The 23,437-nt window shown below is 32.1% G+C and overlaps 1 protein-coding gene across 8 annotated transcripts in view; it reads right to left on the minus strand.

Annotated features, from left to right (window-relative positions):
- The window catches only part of LOC121380254 (coiled-coil domain-containing protein 154-like), a 70,385-nt gene that overhangs the window by 31,395 nt on the left and 15,553 nt on the right, over nucleotides 1-23,437 (minus strand). For 4 of the 8 annotated variants that reach the window (XM_041509099.1, XM_041509096.1, XM_041509092.1 and 1 more), the window contains exons 2-12: nucleotides 14,737-15,237; nucleotides 13,081-13,273; nucleotides 9,420-9,502; nucleotides 8,217-8,312; nucleotides 6,786-7,011; nucleotides 5,797-5,925; nucleotides 5,421-5,432; nucleotides 2,438-2,562; nucleotides 1,700-1,826; nucleotides 1,385-1,525; nucleotides 471-494 (exon numbers count right to left, since the gene is read on the minus strand). In XM_041509099.1, the coding sequence (XP_041365033.1) occupies nucleotides 471-494; nucleotides 1,385-1,525; nucleotides 1,700-1,826; nucleotides 2,438-2,562; nucleotides 5,421-5,432; nucleotides 5,797-5,925; nucleotides 6,786-7,011; nucleotides 8,217-8,312; nucleotides 9,420-9,502; nucleotides 13,081-13,273; nucleotides 14,737-15,237 (1,657 nt within the window). Of the gene's footprint in view, nucleotides 1-470; nucleotides 495-1,384; nucleotides 1,526-1,699; nucleotides 1,827-2,437; nucleotides 2,563-5,420; nucleotides 5,433-5,796; nucleotides 5,926-6,785; nucleotides 7,012-8,216; nucleotides 8,313-9,419; nucleotides 9,503-13,080; nucleotides 13,274-14,736; nucleotides 15,238-21,413; nucleotides 21,533-23,437 lie in introns of all 8 variants that reach the window. The other 4 variants (XM_041509100.1, XM_041509097.1, XM_041509098.1 and 1 more) reach the window with 3 other exon arrangements.

Here is a 23,437-nt window from a genome sequence, read left to right on the forward strand (position 1 = left end):
ACAAATTGTAGGCAGAATTAAAATAAAATAATTTAAAACCATTATGTACTAAAAAATACATATAATTTAAATTATAATTCACTGGCAAGGTGCTTTATAAAGGCATTATTACATGGTATAAATATCAAAATCGTAGAGATACATGTATTATAATACAATAACACACTGATTTCAAGTAAAATAAAGTATTATCAAATCACAAATAATACACATAATACAAAATGAGGAAAATCTAAACTGACATACTATATGAAACACCAAATAAAAATAAAGGTATAAAATAAAATAAAGTCACACAAATGCATTAAAAAAGGTAAAAAAAAAAAAAAAATATATATAAGCTGTCAAATGAAAAACTGATTATAAACAAATAATAATAATAATAAAAAAAAAAAAAAAAAAAAAAAAAAAAAACATAAATTGTACATGTCTAATACATGTAAATAAAATGTTTACAGTTCAAAGATTACCTCAGGATTTGTGAACCGAAACATCTATAGCAAGGCATAAAGAAAAGCATATCATTTTGTTTAATGTCAGTGTGAACATCTCATTAAGAAAATGCTTTATTGTTAAAAAATTCTTCATCTGAGGAAAACAACTTTGGTAAAATATATTAAAATAAAAACAGGTTTAGAATAATATACATATCGTTAAAAGGTTTTGTAGGTCAAGGTGACCTATTGTCACAAGATCAGAACTGTCATGTAGGGCATCAAATTTATTGATATAAAAAAAATGAACAGAATGTATGGCCTGTTGTGTCTGAAACACTGAATTAAACTGATCATTTACTTTGTATTACTTAAGAAATAGTCTTAGGAATACATCTGAAGAATACAGACATTTCACATTACCATAAACTTGACTGTTTACATAAGGCTTTATTCATAAAATTCTGTACATTCACTCTGAAACATGTGTCTAAACTATTCCAACAATTTTCAACTATTTATTTAGAATTTCTAGACTAATCAGCAACAAGAAAGGGGCAGGAGGATCAAAAATTAATAAATAGCTGTCAGTTAACTTAATAATTACAATGATCTTGCCAGGCTTCTGTGTGATTCTGGCATAGATTTTTATTTCTTATTTACAAATAGTATTTAAAACTTTTAATGGTCCAGAACAACATGGGAATAATCCTGTTGCAATCACACAACACAATCTACACAATGTATTCTCTTGTGGGGTTTTTTTTATTGTTGTTGTTACAAAAAAAAAGTTTCTCTACATACATTTCAATCCACAATTTAATGAGCAATGACTAAAATGATTAACAACACCATTAGCCCTAATACCTGGTTTTATTACAATCGCTAAATCTGGAATAAGGGGAGATTACTCTTAACTGACATGAAGAAGGTACAATTATTAAGTTTACCTCAGCCACTTTATCGTCCACAAGTGTCTCAATCGTTGATAGTTTAGTCTTCACACCTTCCAACTTCATATCCATGTCAGTCATAGCTCGAGCTGATGCCTGGCCTGATTCGGACATCATGCTCTTGACTTCTCTCTTCAGCTGAAATATAAAACCGTCAACTGTTTTATCTCTTTCTGTTTATTCTCCTGAGGATACTGGTTTTATATCCACAAAATATTAAATATCTTTAATATTAAAAAAATATTTTTATGAACATTTACGTCTAAACAGTGAAAACATTTTAAATAACTATATAAAGAGAGTTCACCATACCTTATCTGTGTTGGAGGCCACCTGCGAGGTGATCCCGTTGATGGCCTGTTGTAGAGTGGACGTCGCAACCTGCAGCTTCTCCTGTACGTCATCGATCTTCTCGGCCGTTGTTTTCTCGTGAATTTTTCTACAAACAAATAAACAGCAACATGTTTTAGGTTTTGATACTACATGTAAAGCATTCCAGGCTCTGTTTTCATAAAATATTTAAATTCAAATTTAGTGTCTAGACTATAACATCTGTAATCATTTTAATTGCATAATAGATGGAATGAGAAGGAATGTTTGTTTATTGAAACTCCAGAACATTTTAAATTATGACATAAGCACTAAACATAAAGTAAAATTCTAATTTCAAAGTAGATTGCAAGATTGTATACATGTATATCTGTGAATATAAATCAACATATCACAAACTTTAATTTTAAAACTTTTACAAGTTAAGAAACTGTGATTTAAAAAATGTACTACAATAAGCAAAATATTATTTTATACAGTAAAGAATGAATAAAAACATTTCTTCTTCTGTGTTCAAGCTACAGTTGATGAATAAAAATGTATGACTTAGTAAAATTTTGCATTGAATAATAACCAATTTTTGTTGTTAAAAACCAGGGGCCTAATTCACTAAACTCTCGCAACTTTGTGATCTTGCAGTGCTAAAAGACTTGCAAAGAGGATGCTTTGTTGTCTAACAGAGCCTAAGAGACTTTTGTGAATTAGGCCCCTGGGTCATACCTAGACTTGATCTCGGCAGCAATGACTTTGTCCACCTGTTTCCTGTTTTCCTGCAGTTGTTGTTCCAACAGCGTAATGGCAGCGTCTAGCTTCAGAAAGGCCTCTTTGTTCTTTGTGCGATCAGTCTACCAACAGAGAAATGATCATCAGTCAGCACAAAATAATCACAAAACTCCAAAGAGTCAAGAAAACAATACATGCAAAGGAATAAATGCTGACTGCATTAACTCTGATCAACATAAACAACAAAGATGGCTACATGATGAATATGGAAATTACCAGAACAAACAAACAAAAAACATACCGAACACTTTTGTAATTACTTTTTTTGTTGAAGAAAGTATTCAGTAGAAAATATAAATATATCAAATAGTTAGTTACAAAAATAATAAAAACATATCAGAAAACTTTAATTACCCCGTATATAAGTGGTTAAATTCTGAGATTGTCCCCAAGGTTAGGATTGCACAATAGTTTAAAACGGCGACCCTCATTCAGAATTTATGCATTTGTCAGATGAAATTAAATCTTAAGTTTTTGGATGAAGAATATGAAAAATTTGGACAAACAACAGAAAAACCCAGAAACACTGGAATTAAAAATGTGGAATTGTGGATATATCCAGAAATGTTTTATCCCCGAGATACATGTATACACATGTAATGACACACATACTATGTACATTAATTAAACTGAACACACAAAACAAACTTTACATTGCAGGTTTGTTTGGATACTCTTCGTAACTGTTCAGTCATTTGAATGGACTTAACTGTATATATAATGACAACCAGACAAGTGTCTTTGAATAGCTTTTTATTTTCCCATTGGTGGAGTTCTTTACTGTCAGTAATATTGTAACAATGTTTTATCTCTCTTTTTACCTTTGAACATCTGGGTATGTGATACTAGGTCATTACATTTTAAAATAATGTTTCTTTATAAAAAAAATTAATAAGTTTTTATCCTTATATATATTTTATTTCATTTTACCTGAAAATGGTTGTATTGCTGGGAACATGCTGAGATATAGGTTTTTAATTTTACATTTTATTAGTTTTAAATAACATTTAATTTGTCTAAAAAGTTAAATATACAGCAATTTAAGTCGAACACTTTTTACCTATGTTGTAACTTTAGCTTGAAATTTCTGATAAAACATTTATTATAATTATAATATGAAAAACACACTCACAATAACACAAACATTTGGACAAATGTAGAAACAAACGAGAAATAATCAAGAAGACAAACATGAAAAACACTGTGATGTGTCAAAGAACAGATGAGGTAAAGTGTGCCCCTGAGTGACTGCCTAAAACAGATACATGTATGTCTATAGTTGTAATAAAATCAAGGAAAAGTGGATGTGACTGTCTACTTGGCAAATGTGATACATGTATATGACTGTGTACTATGATACTAACTCAAAACAAAAAAAAGCTATAAAATAAAACATCAATCTGAAGGACTTCCAGTCATTGTAAGAACATACAAAATTACTACAAATCGTTCAATCTGGTTATGCATAATTTAACCCACCAGTTTTACAGAATTATATACTTTAGATTATTTTAGCAGCACATGTGCGCAGGTATTGAATTTGGGGATTTGTTTTAGGATTCTGCTGGAATAATAAACATGATTTAATATAGATATTTTGGGATTCCGTCTCATAATGGTATATTTCTGACCAAAAAACTGGGATTCGCAGAAGCATGGAATCATGCTAAATTCACAGCTTAATATGTCCAAGATGGGAATTAATAGATATTTTAAAATATCCCTCCCACACCACTCAAAACAATTGTTTTCATAAAAGATTGTAACATTTCACTTTATAGTAATATAGTCACAGTAGCTGCTGCTAGCTGTAAGGTACTGGGATCTATAAGAATGCACCTTGCAACCCAATATCTAAGATTTCAGCTCTCGAAGTTTCCATTAGGGTTACCTCACCATAGGTCTGTATTAATCAAGGCTCTACTCATCAATCAATCCAGCTAAAATGTCCCTAACAGAAGACAAAGCTCCCACTGGCAACTCTCAAAGTCCACTGTTACCATTCAGGAATAAATCTTAAGGGGAACATTTAAAATGGGCAGTTGGACACAAACATTTAAATTAAGGGAACAAAGCCAATAGACAGACAAAGCTACAGACATATTCAGTTACTGATGCTCAAACAATTCATTGTGATGGCTGTATTAAATATTAAAATTTAGTAAAATAAGCAATACAATTATAAAGACTGAATGTTTTACACAATTTATGTTCCCATGATAAAATTATACTCTGTAATAAAAGATTCTGCAACAATCTAAAATAATACACCTTACAGTAACACATTACTTCACAGGAATCATTTGCAAATATCAGTAACACTGGTATATATCTGACTTAATGGAACCGAGACCAGTTTAGCATGTAATGATTGAAACTTCATTAAAATGTCCTCTACCGAAAAATCCTGTCTACAACAAGATATGATATGAACAGAGCTCTATATAATTTATAAATATGAAAAGTTAAGAATATAACACATTTTTTCTTGGCAAAATGTGCAACCAAATTTGTACTGCCACACAGTATTTTTTGTGGATTTACTATAATATTAAGTCAAGTGCAATCATCTTCACATTGTATCTGAATTCCCTAGACTTACATGTATGTACCAGAATGAATGAATGTTTAACGACACCCCAGCATGAAAAATACATCTACTATTGGGTATCAAACTAGGTGAGTGATGACTCAAAGGATGAAAGTTCCACAGATAATTCAGATGATGCCTTAATTATGCACCAATAGCATTCAAAATAATCCATAATTTCTGACTTTTCAGCAGTATCATAATTTACCCAATAACTGTCACCGACCTTCAGAAAGAACAAATAAAATGTCTATAAATCTGGAATAAGAAAGCTGGGTGTAAAAAGGTGTGAAGACAAATGGAACTGTGAACTAGGCTTTGAGATCATACCTGTGTTAAGTCCTGGATACGAGCAAGATAAAACATCACAAGTTATCAGTTACAATTATTACAACTCATGTTATTTGAGAATGCTATTCTGGGGCTTTTCCTTCCCCCCCAATATAGAACAGCAAAATTTTAATACATCCAACGTATTATACTTCAAAGGTTATTATTAATAATACTGATACTACAATAACTACAATAATAATAATAATACAAGTTAAAGTTTGTATTGTTTAGAGCACTTTAATAATAATAATAATAATAATAATGTAAATTCTTTGTCTTTTAAAATATCATTAACTAAAATATTTTTTTATTAATATATTGGGATGAAAATCATATAGCAGTATTTGAAATAAAGGATTATCGTCAATTATACCTTTATTGTATCTTTGATTGCAATGACCTCGTCATCCGTCATTTTTTTCAGAGCGGCCCAGCGTTTCTCATTCTCGTCTCGCACTCTGCGCTCATAGTCCGTGCGTGACTGCTGCTCCAGTTGAATCGTCTACGAGTAACAACATGACACTTATTTTTGTATGCAAATAATATGCATGTTTAGTGATAATTGTAATTACTGAAGCAAACTGTTTGACTAATGCTGAATCCAATTGCTGTTATACATATACCTATATGTAAAACTAAGATCTTTCCCATTTTTGTTCCAGGGCAGAACGTTACATTGGACAGAAAACAAGACTCCAGCAGAATTACATGTCTCATCTACCATAAACGTATTCAGTGTTGCTAATATTTGCTTCCATATTCATCTAATATAATGTGGAAAAAAAACCTAATGAAAAACCTAAACAAAATTTTACCAATTTTTTTTTTAATTTAATAAATTTCTGTGTAATTATATTTTAAACATGCACTGAGATGACAATAACCTATAAGTTTTATTGATGTAGGACGTATAGTTTGTGAACTATGGAGATAAATGTGACATTTTAACAGAAAACATTTATGAAATCACCTCTGCCACTGATAGAAAGTTAAATTATATACTACCAATATGTCACCTTTTTACTTTGAAATACAAAAATTGGAAAGATTTACATGTTCTTTAAAAGCTAGTGATTTACTTCAGCTTTTTATAAAAGAAAAAGTACGGAAAAATTTTTGGACATGGCTGAAATCTGTACTTGCAGAAGAATCTGGAGATCTTTCATTTCCGTTGAAATTTCTTCTACTTGGACCCATACTTATAAAATGTTTCATTTAAAAAGACACACTCAGTTTTATACCATTAAATTTTTAGACAAGTCTGACCATACAGCCAAGACAAAATCTATCACAAACTGGGGCTCGGTCTCCAAAACTAAACACATCAGCAATACAATCAGATTACCACAGTAATCTGCAAACCTTTTCAAGCTGTAAACTTTTGTCTTGAATCTCCTCTCTCAGTTTGATTTCCTTCGTCAGTATTTTCTTGTTCACGTCTTCTATAGTCTCAGCTAGCTGGGCCTGCAGTTTGAGTCTCTCGCCCTCAGCCACGTGTTCCCTCTCCCTGGCTATCATGTCGAGAGCGTGCATCGACTCCTCGCGCTTACGATTCTGTTCTCCAATGGCCTGGTGGAGCTCATTAGCCCTGAAAGACAAGACAGCAATGAATATTAAATTCTTTTCTTATGCATACAACATATCGGAATTGTTGTTTGTTAAGTTTTGTGAATGTATCAATGTATATAACATTCTATGGCACAGAAAAGGAAGTTTATACCAAATTTGTGAAAGTCATACATCAATTGATTCGCAAATATATATTAAACAAAATAATAATTTAAATTTTTTTTATAATTATTACCAGCAAATCAAGTTGTGTAGTTTACAATAGACTAGGCATATACATTAAACAGTTTCTTTGGTCCTTGACATGATCTATTTTCCATGATCAGGGTTATAATTAAGCTGCCATTCAGCAAATTACAAAAATGCAAATTAAACTTGAATATTTCATTATTAATGCACCAAAATCACCTGCCTTTTGTTAATCTACACCCATATTGGTAGTTTGTCCAATTTGTCCAATTAAATTTGAATTTGAACAGGGTTTTTTTTTTAGTAATGTCATTAATTTATTAAATAACCAGAATCGGGTAAAGAGTTTGTAATTATCTAAAGATATCACATGCATACTAAGCACAAAATTATCTGACATAATTATACACTTCTAATAGACTAATGGGCGTTTGTTCTCCTGTCATTCATGTAATATATGATTTTATTCTGTCTTTTCTACTGAATATCCATCTTGAATTACTATGAATTATATAACACACAATTCAAGTTTCTACTTTAATTAATGTCTGTTCTGTGTAACAAATGATACATGTATATGTGAAAAACATTATCTCTTTAATATAGGAATATGTGACTAATATCGGATAGCTGATGCTTATAAAACTTTAAAGTGTAGACTCAAAGCTTTAATAAAGTTAACACAATGTAAATGCTGTGGCTTCACCATTCATCTCATTATAATTGTCTATATACGAATATATTATTTCCATAATAAGATGGCTATTTGCTAATTTTAGATGCAATATATATGCCCAATGAACTGGATGTTAAAACTGTGCATTGTGTTATATATGTTACGTCATGTTGCACCAAAACCATGTTTTTTTTAAAATGAAGTCAATGGATGCATAGCATTTATAAACAAACTCTTCATATATTGTGACGTTCTAACAATGAATGTCTGTCATGTTTCTGTGTTACCTGTTTGTGGGATTTTAAAAAAAACCTATTGTGCTACATTAAACTCTATTGTGATAACATCAGGTGCATTACTTAAACTGCAGTTGTTGTTCTAAAGACCGTCTCTCTGTTGACTCTTGATCCTGCTTCGAGCGGATATCCAAAATAACTTCCCTAAGTTCAGACAATCTGTGACAGAGAAAAAAACCCATGTAATAAATCAATAAACATATTACTCAATGTCAACTTGCTCCAGACAATATGTTGAACCACAAACAAAATGTGTAACAGACAAAAAAAATAAGACCAAATATCATACAGAATTAAATGTCATATACATGTAGTGGTTGGAGGTTATCAAAGGTTTAATTAAGAAAACAAAATCTCTAAAATTCATGATTAATCTAGTTGACGTCATTGCATCTATATATCTAGCATTTTGATTTTGTTGAGGCTATTAGACAATAACCTTAACAAAATACATCAGGGTTTCTGCCAGAGGGTAAAACGGATATGGCACCATACATACCTACATTTTTTTGCAGATTTTGACAAAATTAATGACTCTTATCATTATAGTATGATTTTCTTAACCTTAACCCTAACCCTATCCCTTTTCTTTCTGGAGGAGGCATTCACAACACACACTGTAAATATTCAATTCCACAGCGCCATACCCAAAAAACTGTACATCAATGGTTGCATGTGAATATCACTTAAAAAAATACAAAATTGTGTGTCTATATTTATCAGGTAACATTTGCATTATTTGGCATTTTAATGTCAAGACCAGGACCAAGCTTATAAAATGAAAGGAAAACAAAATTTCAAATCAAAGCAAAGATTGTTGTCTCTGAACTACCAATAAACATACCAATTATATTTCACTCTGCTATTACAAAATTATACTGTGTATAAAATAACTTTACCTTGTTTCAACGTGTAAATGTGATAATTTTGTCATCCACACTTTAATATTCACATTTGAAGAAGAATTAAAAAGAAAAGAATATAGGGGGTGGGGTATACATGGATGCCATTGTATGAGGTCAGGCCAATTAAAAAAGAAAATGGTTTCAACTCTAAGTATTTGGTGTCTGAATTACCAGTGAACTCCACTATACGGCCTAATTCACAAACTCTCACCACTTTACGCTCTTGTAGTGCAATGCAAAAAGACTTGCAAGACACATGCGGATGATGCGTTATTGCTTTAATAGAGAACTTTGTGAATTCGGCCTCTGATTATTTGCCTGCGATATTGAAAGATGATGCTGTGTATAAAGTAACTCGTACCTTGTTTCAACCTGTGACCGAAGGTGTGCTACACCATGTTCAGCGTGAGACTGAATGTCACCTTGTTTCCGCAGCGAGTCCATCTGCAGAATAAGTATAATAATGTTATAGTTTTACATTTCACAAAAAAACCCCAGCAATTACATGTACAAATAAAATCACAGTTTAATCAAACAGTGATGAAGAAAAGATCATTATGTGAAGAGATAACAAGAACTGTCCCAACAAATAAACTTATAAAAATAAATTTTGAGGGAAAATTATGTTTTAATTGTGACATTGTATGCTAAAAGATGTATGGGAAAAACAAACGTAATAATTCTGAAGAAAAATTCACCAGAATGATCCAAAGAGACAATAATGTCATGAAGCCATGGAAAAATTAAACACACATGCACGCATGCACCCATGCACACACATGCACCCATGCACACCCACGCACACACGCACACACACACACACAGGTATATGCTGGTAAGCTTTCCAATGCAGTTGAATAATCAATGACATGTACACATAAATACACATGTAACTATTTGTGTAGTGTTGTTGAAATAAAAGTTTTCAAATGAACATTATAGAATAAATATACATTTAGTATGTAAAAAATTTTTTTTATAAAAATGAAAATAAAACATATACCCTCCAGAGCCTCCACCACTCAAAAACAAAAACTTAAAAACTGAAGAAAACCAATCATGTAGATATCTATATGAAGTTTTACGTACATTGGACATATGTGTGTGTTAATACAAATCATAAATTTTGGGTAAAAATATGTCATACACCTTCAAGGTTAAAATTTATTATAGCTATTATATTTATTTTTAACATGGAGAAAAATTAATTTTTGATTATTAAAAGGGGAAACTTTTATATTATTGTCACAAATGGATTGAATGAGGATAAGGGAGATAATCAATATGACTTACCAACTAAACAAGCATGCAGAAAGTACAAATTACACGTTAGCAGAAAGTACAAATTACATATTAGCAATATATATATATTTATTTAAACATTCCAAAATATCACACAGCACTGACAAAAATACTTAAATTATATTTGCATGCATTTGGATTAATACATTTAGTAGATATACAATGCATATCTTAATTTGGCAATAGTTATTATAGGCATATTGAATTATATGTATATGTACACATGGAATTCACATGTTAATGTACTATTACATATATTTCCCAAATTATTATTTTCTGATTATATAAAACAGTTAAATTGTCTATTATTAAAGACATGCTTAAATTCAAACATAATCACAAGTTTTAAAAGTAACTCCAATATTCTTGTTTCAATATGTGCATTTATATAATACTTAAAACTATTAAAATATATGTAAATATTACACTTTTAAGTTAAGATATTAAGTTAAATTTGTATGTTAGTAAAATGTTTCACAACATTACAGTTCACAACTTGACACTATAGTTAGGGGGATCAATGTTAGTATGCATACACATTTAATGAACATGAAAATCTGAGAAAGAAAATAGTTAGCACATTATGTTAAGCAAATAATTACTTACAGATGAAAATGGTATGATTTAAATTAACATGGTTAAGATTTGAACTAAAATACTGATATGACCACTATATACAATGTATATATAAAAAAATTAATAATAAAAATTTAAGAACTGCAATAATGATAAACTATTTCCTTAAATGTTCACATGCCACAACATTTATATTTAAACCGGCGCCGTGGATATAAATAGGAGTGGGCGGAGCTTAAATCCAAAATGTTTGAAAGTTTGAAAGTTTGAAGACACAGCTTTATTGGGGGTACATTTTTAATATTTATGGAACAATTAGAACATATTATAACTCCAAATTTGATCCGCTTGTAGATAAATGTAAGAGAAATAAAGAATGCTTTTAATTTCTATACAAAGCTATTGTAATTAGAGGTAAACTGGAACTTATAACTCCGAAGCGTAGAATTGAATAGTCGTATATGGACATGTGACGTAGCTTGTTTATGTCACATGACAACCATGAGTAACAAGGCGCACGTGGAATAATAGTATTTTTGCCCCTCACTTGCAAGGTAGCAAACGTGTTATTTGCAAAATACATTTAATAATAATGCCTTTACAAGTGTCTAACGTTGCGTGAGTACAGCTTTCTTTCTCTGAGGCCACGTGTATTTGTTTAATTATAACTCATAGACTGTGACCTTGTCGCTAGACTTAGATCACATGATCATTATCTCTGGCTTGAAGCTCAGCCCATATTATTGTCGGTAGGACCCACCGCAAGCGCGGGTTTAAATGTTAGTAAAATATTTCACAACATAACGGTTAATAGGTGGCACCAAGTTTGGGTATTAATTCAGTTAGTATGCATGTAACCGTACATAATAAAAAATAAATCATTATTTTGAAAGATTGTTTGGTTTTGTTTTAGCGACATCACTAAAGTACATTGATTAATTAATCATTGGCTATTGGATGTCAAACTTTTGGTAATTCTGACTCGTAGTCAGACGAAACCCACTACATTTTTCCTAATGCAGCAAGGGAAAGCACATACCACAGCCTTTGACCAGTTGGTTTAAACAATATTTATTCACAGATCAAATTTGGGATTGGCCAACAGGCAAGTGCCTATATTAAGGCCTCTCCCTACATTTAACAAATATACGTGTTATACATCAAGCTGGCTAGAGCACATTGATTAATTAATTATCGGCTATTGGATATTGACCAGTTTGGTGCACTGGTTGGAACAAGAAAAACCCAAACCAGTTGAATAGATCCACTGAGGTGGTTCGATCATGCGTCACAAGCACCTCAAGCGAGCACTCAATGCCAATGCTTAACAGTATACATTACACTATAAGTATACTAGATGTATGAAGGTTTTTTTTTAAAAACTGGTGTTAAAAACACTGACAAGAAAGCAGTAAAAGTTAAAGCTGAGGTTTTACAAATGTTAATAAATTATCATCAAAATACACAACATATATGTATATCAATATTAAAGTAATTTAATTGAAAACAAAAGATTAAAACAGTTTACAAACAAAACATACTTCTTGAAGGTGAAGTGTAATATAAAGTATAAAATATAAAGTATGCATATAAATTTAATTATAAGATTTGACTGCAATTATTTTCTGGTGCATGCAAGTATGAACCCAAAAACCTGCATATGGGATTTTGAATCCGGATTTTAGTTTTGTAAGCATTGACCATGCATATGAGATTTTGAATCTGGATTTTAGTTTTGTAAGCATTGACCATGCATATGAGATTTTGAATCCAGATTTTAGTTTTATAAGCATTGACCCTGCATATGGGATTTTAAATCAGGATTTTAGTTTTACAAGCATTGATCCTGCATATGGGAATTTAAATCAGGATTTTTGTTTTATAAGCATTGATCCTGCATATGGGATTTTGAATCAGGATTTTAGTTTTATATGCATTGACCCTGCATGTATGGGACTGGACATTTAAAGTTTCATAAGCATGTGGTGCAAGGATGCCAATGAAAAGCCACGTACTGCACCAACAATGAAGGTTGCTGGAACCATTTGAAAGTAATTATTACCTTACCTACTATACAAATAACAAATATTTGAAGCCAGGATGGTGATGGTCTTGAGGTAATAAAATCTAACTTCCTCTCATACCTGCAGTCTGTTTTCTTCCTCCAGTCTCTTGGACCTCAGCTTCAGCTCGTTGGTTGCCGACAGAAACTCGGAGGTCTGAGAATCCACCTTGTTGCGGACCGATCGCAGTTCATCCATCAACGTGTACATCGTCTTCTCAAGCTGCTCTTTGGCTCGAAGTGTTTCTTGCAGTTTTGTCTCAAGATCGGATAACCTATGACGTAATTATATGGAACAAAAACATGTAAATTTATACACATAAAAATTAATATTAAAAAAATCTTTTGCTGCTCTTACATATTAATTTTTAATCATAATTACGCTCTTAAAAAACATTTAACAGCTGAAAAGTCAGGAATGTGCCTTTAAAGGAAAAAGAAGCAAAAATGTTCTATTTTGGGGATTGTATTGAGATATATCTGTAAACAGGAGATCTGAAATTAATTAAAAAAATGTTTCTTAAAACAACAAACAAACACACTTTCCATTTTCAGTTGACATTGACAAAATTAATCTTAAATAATCTCTAAATGAAAGCAAGTATAAATTAATTTTCAAAAACTTAGGTCTTTTTCACTCATTAGTGGGAATAAGAAGTATACAATAAAATAGATTTAAACTATATATACAGCTCAATAATTAAATTTCCGTTACTTAATTACCACGTAACGTCATCATCCCACTGATCTAGACGTAGCAATTGGGAGTTTGTTCAATTCTCGATGAAGTTGTGTTACTGATTGTTATTGTTTATGGACCAAAAATAAGTATGAAGTTTTAGTGTTATTATTAGCAAGTATGATTCAAATTTAATTATAAGTATATTGTGTTATTTCTTTTACATTCATCTGGGTATGAACAAAAAGTAATAATCTGCAAACATACGCGAGAACGGCCTTGCTGATTCACACAGTTTGTGGATGATTTTTTTTGTTCATACCCAGATGAACGTAAAAGAAATAACAAACAATCCTTAATTATATTTAGAAATTTTATTACATAACGTTAACGTCTACGTAACTACCACTCACTCTGCATCCAGAGTCAGATCCCCGATCTTATCGGAGGCCGGACTCAGGATAGGCGTGTTCGAAACCATAGTGGTATAAGGACATGTTAAACCACTTAATAATTATTATTACCCCAGTAGGCACTCATAACAGGGAAAATAAAAATCATAATTTCATGCATTGGTTTAACATACACTACTATTGGACGATTTGACGTCAACAAACCAATAACCTTGTCGGTACTAAATATGACGTCATCACAATTTGACAAAACACACACAATGAAGTCACGTAGTTTAAAGTGTTTGCGTTTACGTCTTTCTGGTTTCAGTGTTAAACTTGTAATAAAATGGTAGTTTAATGCAATTCATTATTTTTTATTTTTGTTTACAGAATATATAAAACTTTGGGTTTTGAAAATTATCTGTGAACTGTGAATAAAATACCCAGAACAGTAAAGTAGTGTACGTCGTTTCTATATACATGGACGTGTACAGTAGTCGATGTAGGCTATATCGAAAACCCCAAATAGCTGGGGTAATAAATAGAATAACAAACTCGGTACCAATTATTATCACATTTATGTCCCTTGTGAAATCATTTTCACTCGAGACATAAATGTGATAATAACTGGAAACTCGTTTATATCCCCTATATAATAACTCACTTTGCAGCCTGCGCATCTTTCCTGGCCTTGAGTTCCTGCTGACTGGCGACGACTGCCTGCTCCACCCCCTTTGTGTGACCGACGAGCGATGACAGCGCTGACTTCTCGTCGAGAATCTTCTCCTCTGTGGCCTTGATCCGCGCCGACAGCTGCATGATGAGGTCGTTGCACATCTTGAGGGACGTCTCCAGTGTGTGCCGTGCCGACCGCTCCTCCCGCAGCGTGGCCTCATTGCGGTGGACATTCACGCGCAGCTCATTCTGCAGCCGCAACACCTCCTCCAGCAGGGTGCGGTTCGACTTCTCCGTCACGCCTAGCCGCGACTCCAGGAACTGCACCCGGTCCTGGGCATCGTGCATGTCGCTACCCGTCCGAAGCCCACCCATGGCGGACTTCTGCACCCCGGGGCCATTAAACGGAACCACCTGCTTGTCTACGGCAGGGGTGGGCGATGCGATGGAAGGTAGCTGGGAATATTTGGTTGGAAATTGAGACGAATGTCTGAAAAGAGAAATAATTTGATGTTTAAGTAATAATAATGATGATGATGATGATGATGATGATGATGGTAATAAATATAAGATGGTGGTGGCAATGAATATACTTATAGCCAAAAGCTTAATTTAATAGCTGTTATTTTTTACAATATTGTATGTACCATGCAAATCTCCCTTGATGCCACCTCTGCATGGCAATTACAAATCAAAACATTTTTATATTAGCATGTTTACAATATGTTCAGTAAATTTTACCATAAATGGAATGTTTACCATGTCCCTTCAGTGTACACAAATTCTGTTTTATTTTGATCAATTTTCAGGTTCCCCACCGCAGCACTTAAGATTCAAACACACACTTCTGGTTACACACCTCAGCTGTCGAAATGAGCATGAAAAGGATGCAGTGTAATTAATACTAATGCAAGAATCCATCTTTATCCATCAATAACTACATGTATGAACATCACTGCAATTATTTTTTTACAAAACATCAAACCAAAATGTGTATGCAATTTGAAACAAAATCACATCATGCTGACCACAATTAACACTTAATTTAAATCTAGACTGTTAAAATGTAAAAATACATGTGGGATTATGTTATTCAGTTTTCAATGATCAAACACTCCCCCAACAAAACAGAATTCAATGTATAAAAAAACCCCACAATAATAATAATAATAATAATAATAAAACAATTACAATTTTAAAAAATACATGTACATGTCAAAACACACACACACACACACACACACACACACACACACACACACACACACACACACAATGCCAAAACACATAAACACACAAAATCCCATTAAAAAACTTTTCAGTAGTGTGTTGATAATTAATTTACAACATGGTTACAATATCAGTACAAGTATACTGAAAAGAAGAAAGAAAAACTTTAAAAAAAAAGAGATCCAAAAAGTTCTTACAAAACAGAAAAGCCATAAACTAATTGGTTCTGCGACTGAAAGATTAAATATTAATTACAGTACATTAATGTGTTTGACTTTGATCTCACCGTGTTACTATTTAACATGTCATGCGTCTATTCTTGTCTATTGGGATTCCTTTTGCTCATCAGAAACCAATCACATCATGTATATTAAATGATATACAACTCGAGCTTATAATTATTCCTCAAGTGACATTCATGCATACATTATAAACACTGAAACATATTGGCAATTTGTCACAACATCATGTAGGCGATAGTGCTTGATAAGGGATATCATATTAAAAAGCATACCATGAGGAATTGTTAATATTCCAAAACATGTAAATAAAATGAATAACACATAAAAGCGTTTCTTGCCATAATGGTTTACCATATTTCCTCTAATAAATGTCCAGGCGCTTATACCTTTCAGAAAGGTTCCAGACCCAACACTTATTGGAGACAGGCGTTTATTTGAAGCACTAATTTTTCAAGAACATTTTTAAAAAATAAAAAATTAGCAATTTTATTTATTTTAAAACTTGAACAATTTTTTGCTTAACTTAAAATAATAAAATTTCTGTTATATTAATTATACAGTTTAAAAGCATCTCATTGGTCCAGCCATACATTGTGTATATATCAACGCGAGTTTGTTCATTATTCGATAAAAAGTTTTAAAAGTTTCTTGTGTTTAATGACACCTCTAGAGCTCCTTAATTTATTAATCATCAGCTATTGGATGTCAAACATTGATAATTTTAACATATAGTCTTAGAAAAGAAACCCGCTACATTTTTCCATTAGTATAGTGAGGGATTGTTTATATATGCACTATCCCATAAGATAGCACATACCATGATCTTTGACATACCGATCATGGTGCACTGGCTGAAATAAGAAACACCCCAATGGGCCCCACAGGGGCTATGAGATGTATCATAGTGACATCATAGGCTATGATGGTTTTACGATATCACTGTGCTAAGACAGCATCGAAAATATGTAGGTATAGGCACTCAATTATTGGAAGTCATCATTTATTTGAGTCCAGGTGTGTATTAGAGGAAATATGGAAGTTATGTTATGAGAATGTAGATACAGTGGACTCTGTCTAAACCGGACTCACTTCGTACCGTCGAAATAGTCCGGTTTACACAGAGGACCGGTTTAGACAGAGTTCATCCAGAGTTATGGTTCTTGAATGATTGACAACTCGTTATCAACAATGACATATGAACCCATGGCGGGTTGGGAAACACAGTTATAAAAGTCAGACTTGCAATGGATTATTTCACAGACATAAAACTTATACCTAAAGGGACATTCCTGAGTTTGCTGCAATTTTTAAGATGTTATCCACTAACAGAGACTTTTTAACGATTGTAATTACATATCAAATATATTTTTCTGCATAAAATATTAGTGGCTGCATATTAAACGTGTTTCTGGTCGTTCTAATATTTGTACTTGGTTAAATTTCATTTTATTTCCTAAGACATTATTTATTCGTACGTACGAAATTATATGAATACAAAATCCACATCTAACGGCCTACCGCAATCCGCAATAAGAATAAACTTCACACGAGTGTGATTACAATTTGTATTTGATCTGGCGACGGTGTCCTGATTACTTGGCAATTGACGATCATTGTTCAGCTAATTAAGCAGCCCTTTCTTCAGTTAAATCCCAATCCGGTGTAGACAGAGGTAATTAATGCATGAACGGTTCTTTCGTTCTTGATTTTTGGTCCGGAGTCCGGAGTAGACAGAGTACGGATTAGGCAGAAATTTACACTTAAGAGATAACCGGTAGCTGGACGGGGCTTTAGAAATGGACCGGTTTACGCAGAGATCCGGATTACACAGAATCCGGTTTAGACAGAGTCCACTGTATAAATTATTCTGGTTTTATTCATTTTACATGTATACAAAACAGGCTACATGATTTAAAATTTTATGTCAAATCATCTTTTTGGTTCCATGCCCTATCATAATGAAAAACCACTGGAAAGTGTTTTCACCTAATAATCATGGTAATACTGAATTATGTTGCATGATAATAGGTAATGGATTTTTGATTGCGTAATATTGCTAACACGCCACCGGAAATGATCGTTTCAATGTAATCTGAAGGCCTATTGCTAATAATAATTATATTAATGTGAGAGTCACACTATTACAATTTCACAACACAACAAATGGCACATAAACATTAGGTTTATATGTGGTAATTAAAACCTTCTGAACACACCCCATAGTTAGACAAAAGGATAAACAGTTTTGAAAATGAAGCAAGAAATAACTGCTGGTAACATTTTAGTAAAAAAAACTACCGGTAATTACAGGTACTTAATATGCAGTATATTCAGCTGTTTCAAGTTTGGCTAGCAGTTAAAAGACACAATCATTAATATGCTGTTTTCTCATACTTTTTATTATTGAATCTTACAAAATCTAGTTTTAGACCCCTTGAAAATTAAACTAAAAATTATATTTAAAATTATATTTAAAATGTTTTTAAAATCACAATGTATATTAAAATTATTTTTAAAATTATATTAAAAATTATTTTTAAAATTATATTAAAAATTATTTTTAAAATTGTATTAAAAATTATACATTGTATTAAAAAGTATGTTAAACATTATTTTGGCAAGAAGACACTGAATGTTTTCTACATTTACTCTTTTAATAGCATGTACTGTTCAAAATGAAAAAGTTAATTCGTTGCTATTTTTATTACTTATATGGCAACCAGACAGTTATAAATTTAATAATAACATACACAAACACACAAAAATCAGTTTAATTGTGACATTAATAACATGTATAGCATTACATTATTCAGTAAAAAAACACAGAGTTTTGGTGTCAATTCCAATGTCTCATACGATATAGAACTCATATTTCCTTTGACTAATTATACATGCATGTCTGTTCTCAACCAATCAAACTGTATGCTTGTGTTCATGCAGTTTTACATTGAAGGCATATTGTCACAGACCACTGACCTGTTTAGTGGTCTAACAAAGTATTGCCTGAACAAAAATAATTTGATTTGTCCCTAAATGTACTTTATTCAATAAATCTTCATAACCACCATACTCCATTTATTAATGACATTTTGTAAAAATAATTGAATTATGGCAATGGTCCATAATTCAAAAACTAAAATTGCCAAGAGGGATGACATGGATTTCACTCCATCATGGTTCAGTTAAGGTGATGCGGTAGCTAGATTTGGTTTCCAACAATTAATGTAAGTTTTATTTATTATCCATTTTTAGAGAAATAAGGTCCTTAAATCTGTGACAGTACGCCTTTAATTAAGACATACTGTTAGATATTATATAGTATATGATAAATAAAATTATTGTATGCTCATAAAATGTTCAGTGTTATTAACATAATTGTCAGTAACATGAAGGACATATATTATTTAAACAAATGTTCTCTTCTGTTAAATTTCATGACAAACAAATAATAGAATCACCAATGGCTAACAAGCTTATATGGCTATAAATAGGTTTTATTTGGAAAATACATTTAAATGTATTTTTAAAGATTATAAGTAAGAAACAGAATACTACATTTGTCTCAGTTAGGGACCATTTATCTTACAACTCATTGTTTAAAAACATATCTATGGTAACTTGCTTTTGCTCGTTAGATAAGTTTTAAAACTCATCGTAAGATACTCACTGGTATCTAATGGCCACTCATGAAATATTCTTAATGTCCGATGCCATATAACTGTAAATAACAATATGTTGAGAGCATCGTTAAATAAAACATTTCGTCTGTCCTTCCTGTCTAAACTGGATTCCAGGAGGACTAATAAAATGCTCTAGTATACACCAGGTGCTGGATTAGACAGATGCCACCCAAGCTATTGTCACTATATAGTAGAAGAAACTTTGAAATTGTATTGATTCAAATAGAAATGATCCAGTTTACACAGGAAGGAAGGAAATGTTTTATTAAACGACACACTTAACACATTTTATTTATGGTTATGTAGCATCAGACTGTGGTTAAGGACCACACATATATTGAGAGAGGAAACCCACTGTCACTTCATAGGCTACTCTTTTTGATTAGCAGCAAGAGATCTTTTATATGCACCATCCCACAGACAGAGTAGTACATACCATGGCCTTTGATATGCCAATCATGGTGCATTAGCTGGAATAAGAATTAGCCAAATGGGCCCACCAATGCAGTTTTCACAGATGCCAGCTTGGACAGTCTACTGTGATGGTTTGATTAATATGTTCCTTGGACTTCATTATTTCAAAAGATCGATTGTGACAACAGTTCTGTCATTGTGACTTGACGGCCAAAATATTTTTTTTTATCTTGAAAAAGTTAATTATATTTTCTTGTTAAAACATTTTTTAATACACTAATGACTGACTATATACATGTAGCTAAAACTTGACAATATGTATTTATTATAACCATACAAATAGAATATAAAAAAAAAAAAATCATTACATCACATTATAATCTAGTTATAAGGCTATTAACGTAGCCGCCAGTAGTTCTGCGTATGACTTTGTACCATGCTTGGTCGAGTGTATCTCGATGGAATTGAATATTAATACTGATCAATATCCAATCCATATAATATTATGATGGCAGTTGCTGAGATCAGGTAATTAATTAACATGATTTTTTAATGTAGAAATCCAATATGTTCAAGCAATTCCATCTAACCATGACAAAGGTAGGGTAGATGGGTGTATAACATCATGCATATAATATGTGTATTACAAAGAAAATGCATGTAAAGAAAACTTTTTTTTATTTGCCTAAACATTCAGTGTTTAAGCTACTGTTTGCCAGTTGCAAAGTAAAGTTTGGCTTGGCAAAATAATAATCTAACTGAATATTAAGTATACATACATTGTACATAAATTAATACAATTCAAGTACTTAGACCTCTTTATACATCACCATTAAACTCATATTCAATATTTCATCAATATTACAAGCCTAAAATCAATTTTATCCTCATACACTACCTAATCAACTTTGTTCATCTATATCCATATAATACTGTCAATATTATTTGTCTCAGTCAATATTACCAATCTAAATCATTATTATACTTGCCTATCATGAGTGCAATATTCCTAATTTGTCTCCATTATTAGATGTAAAATAATATGTACCTGTGTTTTTCAAACCTAAGACATCCACAAAACGTATAAAAATATTACTCACTTGTAGTACGCATGTTCAGAGCCGTATCTAAAGGGATCCATGATTTTGATTTGACAATCCAATCAAACTGAGTCCCCATTGCCAGGGAAACGTCAACCTACTACTTTTCAGTCTTTGAACTGGAAATAAAATCCCTAAACACATGTATAACATTCTCGACAAACAAACACTGAAATCTCCTCAACCATACAAATGTATATACAACAGTAAATCCATCATGAATCTTGAAGATTTTAAATTATTAGAAATCCACAACACTGAACTACATGTATAACCATCAATCCATCACAAATCTTTACCATCTGGAATTATTAGATATCCACAACACTGAACTATAACCATATAATCCATCATGAATCTTTACCACCTGAAATTATGAGAAATCCACAATACTGAACCATAATCAAACATGCAAATCCATCACAATGCTCCAGAATTTGAAAAACAGATTAGAAATCCACAATGTTGAATACTTTTCATGCAGCTTAATTTCCAATTTCACAATCATGCACTAAAAGTGAAACTAAGTACAACAGCCACATTAATTCACTGAAAGATTCCTGTCGACAGCTACAGTATACGTTTAAGCCATGTACATGTCCAGTCATAAAACACCAGAGGTCAACTATACTTAATAATATTTAGACTACTTGTACAATATCAAGTTCAGTCTTTGAAACAAGGAAACTTCAATATTAGTGTTCATAAAACCACGACACAAGTTAAAGTTAATACAATGTAAATGCCTCCTTGGAATAAACTTAACACACTTTCTTATGAGACAAAATCTGCCAACAGATTAAGGATACGGTCGAGTGCATTGCCTTGAACCTATACCTCGTATAATAAACTTCCTTTCTTTGTGTTGTAAACAAGTAAACAGCCAGGTAGCTAGGCAGAAAATATGATATACCATTGAACAATTCAACCATTTAGCAACAAGGCGCTTTCTACAGAGAATGCTGTCAAAAGATAACACTGAATGCATGCAAATGAGTGGATTACCGTACATATATATATTATATTACACTGCACCCTACTATATATATATATAAATACATATACAAGGAAAGCTCATTTTCACTGAGCTAGAGAAAGTTAAAAATATAACTGAATTTGGTTCTTGTTAATCCGACCACCCTAACACTTTCTGGAAATATATATATATATATTTTATTTTTTTAAAACAACCACAGAAAAAAAGTATATTATTTGACATTTTTATCACAATCATAATCATGCAGTCTAGTTTGGTATATAGAATAAATTAGCATGTCATTGATGGAATGAATGAATGCATAGATGAATGGATGGATGGATGGATGGCTGAATGAATGAATGAATGAATGAATGAATAAATGAAAAAATTAATGAATGAATGAATTAATCATGGGTAAGACCGGCCTCGGTGGCATCGTGGTTAGGCCATCGGTCTATAGGCTGGTAGGTACTGGGTTCGGATCCCAGTCGAGGCATGGGATTTTTAATCCAGATACCGACTCCAAACCCTGAGTGAGTGCTCCGCAAGGCTCAATGGGTAGGTGTAAACCACTTGCACCGACCAGTGATCCATAACTGGTTCAACAAAGGCCATGGTTTGTGCTATCCTGCCTGTGGGAAGCGCAAATAAAAGATCCCTTGCTGCTAATCGGAAGAGTAGCCCATGTAGTGGCGACAGCGGGTTTCCTCTCAAAAATCTGTGTGGTCCTTAACCATATGTCTGACGCCATATAACTGTAAATAAAATGTGTTAAGTGCGTCGTTAAATAAAACACTTCTTTCTTCTAGGGTTAACATTTAATAGAACGTTTGAAGTTGTTTTGTTTAATGCACTTTATTTTGCGTTTTAACATTGACAATTAATTCAAAATGATAAGATTTGGTATGCTGACCATAGTAGGTTTTAATATATTATAATTATACTTTGTTTTATCAATGAAAAAAAATAAGAAAGAACACATTCTAATAGAAACTATAGCTTCCATTAATTATTTTAATTTATGTCATTTGTCACTATGGTACAA

Source organism: Gigantopelta aegis, chromosome 8, assembly GCF_016097555.1.
Source record: "Gigantopelta aegis isolate Gae_Host chromosome 8, Gae_host_genome, whole genome shotgun sequence".
Taxonomy (NCBI): Eukaryota; Metazoa; Mollusca; class Gastropoda; order Neomphalida; family Peltospiridae; genus Gigantopelta; species Gigantopelta aegis.